The sequence below is a fragment of the Pistacia vera genome, unplaced genomic scaffold, assembly GCF_008641045.1.
Source record: "Pistacia vera cultivar Batoury unplaced genomic scaffold, PisVer_v2 Contig757, whole genome shotgun sequence".
Lineage (NCBI taxonomy): Eukaryota > Viridiplantae > Streptophyta > Magnoliopsida > Sapindales > Anacardiaceae > Pistacia > Pistacia vera.
Genome location: NW_022196620.1, coordinates 171,496 through 178,591, shown reverse-complemented (window position 1 = coordinate 178,591; position 7,096 = coordinate 171,496). Strand labels below are relative to the sequence as shown.

At 33.6% G+C, this 7,096-nt stretch overlaps 1 protein-coding gene across 1 annotated transcript; it reads right to left on the bottom strand.

Moving 5' to 3' along the window:
• Positions 1–450: 450 nt before the first annotated feature.
• LOC116115917 (polygalacturonase-like) lies at positions 451–5,888 on the bottom strand. The gene is made up of 5 exons (XM_031402052.1): positions 5,874–5,888; positions 1,571–1,993; positions 1,185–1,474; positions 860–1,088; positions 451–715 (listed from the first exon to the last, which is right to left on the bottom strand). Exons 1-5 carry the CDS (start codon positions 5,886–5,888, stop codon positions 494–496), a joined length of 1,179 nt encoding a protein of 392 aa, XP_031257912.1. The 3' UTR covers positions 451–493.
• Positions 5,889–7,096: the final 1,208 nt, after the last annotated feature.

Genomic DNA, 7,096 nt, shown 5'->3' with positions numbered 1-7,096 from the left:
CAGCCTTAAACCCTTAATCAAAACTCATTTTTTAACCCTTATAACTCATCTACCCCATTCTCCATTACTATAATCCCTACCAAATAGTGGAATATTTATAATATGATTTCTCAAAAATAGAGATGGAAGCATATGGATTGGCAAATAAGATTATATTGCAGTTAAAAAAAATTATAGCAATTCAATCTTATTTAGTGATCTCCAGTTTCCATTTCGGTTGTTTCTTTACTATTAGAATAAGATTTGATGGATTTTTCAGAAAAATAATAGTTTATTATTTCAAATCTCTTTGGCCTCGTATTGTCATGTATATGCCTTATAGTTAATATTCTTCTGGGGCAACTATCAAAGAGTAATGAGCTTGCATATATAATAATTAATATTGTAAAACGTACGACAACGTCTTGTAACAATATGAAATACAAAGACACAATAACGATTTTCGCCATCTATAACATATTCTTATAATGCAAACAACTTCATGTATTTTTCACTACACCAAACAGCTATTAGGCTGAACGAAACCGGAAGCAGATCCATCAGCATGGCTGCATGAAGCTTCAGCTGGTTTATTCTGATAAGTGAGCTTTACGTTGTCCAAGGTTATCCCAGAACATGGATTCTCCGAACTGCAATCAAACTTAACACCAACTTCGGTCGCAGATGTTCCATGAATATCTTGGAATGTCACGTCACTTATTTTAACCCCCGAAGCCTGTTACATATATAATTCAAGTAAACCGAAGACATTGAAAATATTGTATTGTGAAGGATGAATTTTCGTTACGTCGAGTCTTAAAATATATAGGAACAGTTATATGAAATGAGTTATCCATGTATAAACTTGTGGTGATGTTACCTGTCCAGGGCAGTTTTCCTCATCAGGGCAGTAATTTTGATCGATAACGATAGGATTCTGGACATTGTTCATGATGGCATGTTGAAAAAGAATGTTTCTAGCAAAACCACTGCTAGGTCTCCCCCAAGATTTTATCCTCACTCCATTTTCAGTACCTGTAAATGTTACAGTTTTTACGGTCACATTTTGCACTCCAGCCTCTTCTTGTTCCTTGCCAAGACTACCAACGCTGCAACAATAACGGAACATCACAAACTCAGAACTGAAAATACTACAATTAATTAGAAATAACCATATCTGATTGTCTTGTTTTTCAAAATTTTACCTGATCCCATGGCCACGACCACAAGCAACATTCTCAATCCATAAATTGGTAGTACCAGGGCCAATTGAAGCGCAATCATCACCAGTCCCAACCCTGGAGTTCAAGATTGTAACACCGCTCGATGATTGCACATGAATTCCATCGGTGTTAGGGCTGTTGCCTGAGGCTGAAACCTTAACCCCTTGGGCTTTCACATTGTTGCATCCATTGATAACAATATGAAACATCTGGCTATTCAACGATGTCAATCCATTTATCACAATATTGTTCGAGTTGCTGAACTCCAGCGTCTGCACATTAAACCCAAGAATGGAAGCTTGTTAAGATAATAAATTTACCCAAAATGGAAGATACTTTAGTACATAAACATCAATCTTTAAACTTACCGTGGCACCACTGGGGCAACTTTTCCCTGTCTTCTTACAAGTCCACAAGCCAGTACCTTGGCCATCAAGAGTGCCACCATTAATAGAAACGCCATTAACATGTTCAAAGAGAATCCAGTTGTCAGCATTTCCAATAACGTTATAATCTGATGGAGATACAAGAGTGCCATCAATACGTATGGTAATATCATTGTTCTTGCATTCGCCTTTGAACTCAACTTTGCCCAGCAAGAACCTTCCTTGTGGCACGTAAATGGTGGCGGCCTCAGTCGAGCCACAGGATTTAGTCCATGCAGCTAAAAAAGCTTGTGTTGAGTCAGTTTTGCCATCGGCTTTGGCTCCTAAACTGACCACATCGTAGGTCACAGGACTTGATAAAGATGAAGTAACGAATAGGATTGAAATAAGTAAAGAATGAGGGAACTCATAGGTTTTGCCATTAATTTCTTCTTGATGATTATAAGGAGACTGAAGAAAAGAATAGAGAAATTGAGGAGAGTTTGAAGGTTAGTGATGGAGTTGAAATGGCGTATTGCATGGAGTATTTATAGGCTTAAAAGCAGGTCGCGACAACAGGAAATTCGAAAAGGTAGCGTGTTACAACATTTACACACATAGCATGTAGTTGAATAGTCTGTCTATCGTTGCTTGTCAAATAAAATTTCATTAACCACGAGCAATTTAAGTCAATTCATTGGAATATTAGATTACTTGCTCCTTTTATGCACAAGCATGTGATTTTTTTTTTTTTTTAATGTACAAACATGTGAGTTATATATATATTAAGATTTACTGAATATTTTAAAATCTCTTATTTTTGCTAGTCTTAGGATACTCTTGTTATTGGGCAATCTCTTATTATGTCAGTATATTGTGTAATATATAATTGATATAGTTAAGAAATTCAATGATTTGTATTCTCTTTATATGATGTCTGTAACTCTGTAATAGTAATCAATGAATTGAAACATCAGATTCTTCGAACAAACATAATATAGAGTTAAGAAAATGTCTCAAGTTCAAATCCCCACATACAAATTGGATAAAGAAAATGAAAACAAAAAAAATTCAAGCTTGATGTGAGGAGGCATATTAGTGTAATATAGGTTTAACCCTCACCTACAAACTTAAACTTTTAAGCTGGCAACTTAGCATGATGGTTATTGTTATTTTCATATTTTACGTGAAAATGAAAACGTTGTCTGTATGTATATCTTTACTTTTTTGATATACTTTTCAACCATATGCATGTGCACATGTGTTCTTATACTGTTTCATATTTCATAACATGCAAATTTGTGAATGTGATTTTACTTTTTGAATAATCTTTAATTTTAACACGTATTGTTCTTACTAAACGTGGGATTTCTACAAAGGAAAAAAATTAGAGGCCTTGGAATAAAGTTTGTATTATTGAGTTCAAAAAAGACAAATAACACAAAGGACAAGTGCACGTAGATGGTTGCTTGAAATGAAAATTTTCATAATATAATAAATTCAGAAAGCTGAAAAAAGTGCTTGAAGTTTCTTGTTTTCCGGAATAATGTTAAGTTATAGGCGTATATTTGCTTTAGGCACAGCTCAATACCTCCACGATTCAAGGTAGTTAATACGTTAAGAGAAGGTTGGAATTTTCATTAGGATCTTATCTTCATCTGAGATTCTCTGACCTTCGAAGGATCTAACTAATGACACTCATGCATTTTTATTTATTTATGGTTTAGATTTATATACCTACTATCTTTCATTTCTGTAACTGCCAAAATAAAAAATATTTTATAAAAGCTCATATTTAAATTCATACGAAGGAAGAATTCTGATCCTTCATTAAATATATTTCTTTTATTGGTTCGTTCAATAAATTGAAACGTAAGCTTGTCAATATTTAATTTTTAAAAGGGTTATGGGCTGTGGATAACAGAAGAATTTTTTTTCATGGTACATGACAATTTAACACTAAAGGATGAGCTTGATGTGTTTGAATTCAGTTCAGTAAGAGACAATAAAATAATAATAATAATAATAAAAACCTCTCCTAAAGAAGCTCCATTCCTTTCTTTTGAAATTTATTCCAATGGGCTCGAAGAAGACAAATATAAATTTGTAGGAAATATTTTCCAGATTTGAATATTTATATTTGGAAAGTTTAAACGTGTACTACTCTGGTTCTATCAAAAACATGCTTAGCTAGATATATGAATTTTATTTTGTTTTATTTTATTTTGAGAGTGCTAGTTGAATTTCAAGATATACTTAAAGTACTATTTCCTCGGTAAACTAATTTTTATTTTATAAACATTTTTTATAAGAAGTCTTGTAGCTCAATATACGATATTAGTCATGTTTGGTTGGGCTTATCTACGGGCCAAAACAGCTTATTTAAAGCTAGCTATAACAATTTTAATATTTTTTAGATTGTTTGATTGTATTTCAAAAGTGTTTATAGGATTCTAAATAAGTTATTTTACTCTTTTTAAGCTTATCCAAAATGTTGAAAACTCAAAAATACCCCTATTCTAAAGTATAAGTTTGACTTGATATATTCTTGTATATTAAAAACCTTTTTGATAAATTAATATTAAAAAGTTCTTTTACATTTTCATAATCAAACAACAAATTTATCTGTAAAAGTTTTACTCTTACAAGCTCTACTCTAATAATCATGTTAAGACATTGCAATTTTGAAAATATTATTCTATTTGCTGGGAAAAGAATAGTGTATTCCTTTATGAGCAACACTATCAAATAACAAAACTTCTCACAATCAATCAATCTTAGACACTCTAAATCAGTAGACTTATGTATATAACAATTCTAGAAACACATAAAGCCACAAGCAATTTTAACCACACAAAAATGAAGTCTAAAAGGTGTGGAGTTTGGGAGGTTTCATGGATTTTGTTTTGTCTATATTCGTGAGTCTTGATTTGCAGGTAGACAAGTTGTAACCTTTCTCGCTAGGACATGGCTTGATGGAGATAATTTTATAATTATAACGATGTGGGCTACTGCATCTAAGCTAGGAATAAAATAAATTTTGATATAGGTATTTTATAATTTTTTTTGTCTTGGGTGAGGGTATTATTGAGAGATTCGAAGAGAAAACGAAAAAAGGAGTAGAGCAAATCTGTGTAACAGTGTTTTGTTTCTGATTTTGCTAACTGATACAAAAGGAAGACTGCTCTTTTTTATATGAAATGAGAGAGAGTCAAAACGACATTGTTACAGGAACAAGTGAAAGTGGAATTTACAACTTTACCCACTTTCACTCTTTTTAACTTTGGTCAACATTTTCCCTCAAACACAGTTGGGGTGTCAACCTTGCATCTAAGAGATTCTAACATTTCCTCTCAAATACAACTAGGGTAACATTTCAATCAAACAAGCATTTCCTTTCAAATAAGTAAAGGAAAGTAAAAGTAAGTAAAAGTAAAGTACACTGACTGACTACAGCAATTCTTCACTTCATCATTGACAAAAGTAAGTAAAGTAAAATGAACTAGGTTTAGTTTTTGTTTTCACTGCTTCAGTTTTGGATTCTGCATTACGCCTGCTTCAGTTTCTGATTCTGCATTACGCCTTCAGACTCAAAAATGCATAATGTTCAATTCAGACTTCATTTTGAAATCTTCAAATATCATTCTCAAATTTTATACAGCACCATCAACTTCTTCCCCCAGCTTGAGAACATATTTTCAGATTGCAGAATCACCACAAGCGAAACTCCACAGCAACATAAACTTCTTCAGTTTGCAAGATTTTAGATTGCCATTTTTCGAATTGCATAGCAACATCAACTTCTCCAAATTGCAACATTTTATATTGCCATTTTTCAAATTGCACAGCAACATCAACTTCTTCAAATTGCAAGATTTCAAACTACAGAATTATCATAAGCGAAACTCCACAGCAACATCAAACACCATTTAACCTTCTGTTTACCCAATCAACACAAAACACCACTACAGAACATAAACTTCTTCAACAACATCAACTTCTTCAGTTTGCAAGATTTCAGATTACCATTTTTCAAATCGCACAGCAACATCAACTTCTTCAAATTGCAAGATTTCAAACTGCAGAATTATCATAAATGAAACTCTACAGCAACATCAAACACCATTTAACCTTCTGTTTACCCAATCAACACAAAACACCACTGCAGAACATAATTTTTTTCAGTACTACAGAACACTACATTTCCATACTTACAAAATACCACATTTTTCAGCACTATAGAGCACCATTTTTCAGCATTACAAAACACCACATTTCAGCACTACAGAACACCACATTTCAACACAGAGATATTTAACATAGGGCACCACACAGAACACCACTAACTAATTACTTTGCACAGCAATTCTCAAACTCAACAATTCAGATAAAAGCACACAAATTCACAGTAAAAAAAATTTCAGTTCAGATTTTCCCAGCAGAAATCTTCACCTCAACAACATTGATTTTTTGTTTCAGCTCCTGAAATTGAGCTACTGACAAAGACTTCGTTAACACATCATCAATCTGCAATTTTGATGGAACATACTACATTGTGACTTTCTTGGCTAGAACCTGATCTCGGATGTAATGTGTATCTATTTCAATGTGCTTAGTTCTAGCATGAAATACAGGATTAGATGCCAAAGCTCCTACACTAAGATTATCACACCAAATCACATGAGTGGCAGTCTAAAAAAAAAGGCTATCTAACCAAGCTAATTCAGTTGCAGTCTGTGTAAGGGCTCTGTATTCAGCTTCTGTTGAGGACAAGGCAACAACTTTCTACTTACGAGAGCTCTATTGAATTAGGTTGGGTCCTAGGTAAGTACAATACCCACTTGTAGACCTTCTGTAATCAAGATTACTTGCCCAATCTGCATCGATATAACACTTAACACAGAGGGTAGCTGCTGGTTTGAATTGTAATCCATGAAACTAAGTGCCTTTAAGATACCGTAATACCCTTTTGCAGGCCTGCCATTGAAGTTCAGTTGGAGCTTGAAGGAATTGACTAAGCTTGTTAACTGTGAAGCTTATATCTGGTCTTGTCAAAGTCAAGTATTGTAGAGCTCCAATGGTGCTTCTATATAGACTAGGATCCTTGAACAACTCACTATCGGAGGAGAAAAGCTTGGTACCAGTAGCCATGGGAGTTGGACAAGCATGAGCATCTTGCATTTTAGTTTTGGCCAATAAATTACCAATATACTTAGTTTGCTTTAAGTGTATACCTTCGGCATTTCTAGTTGCTTCTAAACCGAGAAAGTAACTCACAGACCCAAGTGTTTTTAAAGAAAATTCACTGTTTAGATCTGCTACAAGTTGTAAAATAGAAGCATTGTCGGATCCAGCGATAAGTATATCATCTACATAAATGAGGATGTAAAGAACCTGATTTGTTTCCTTAAGAATAAAGAGACTGGAATCTAAAACTGAATTTTGGAATCCTCTATTCAACAAAGCTTGCTTGAGTTTGTCAAACAAGGCTCTCAGTGCTTGTTTAAGACCATACAAGGCTTTATTAAG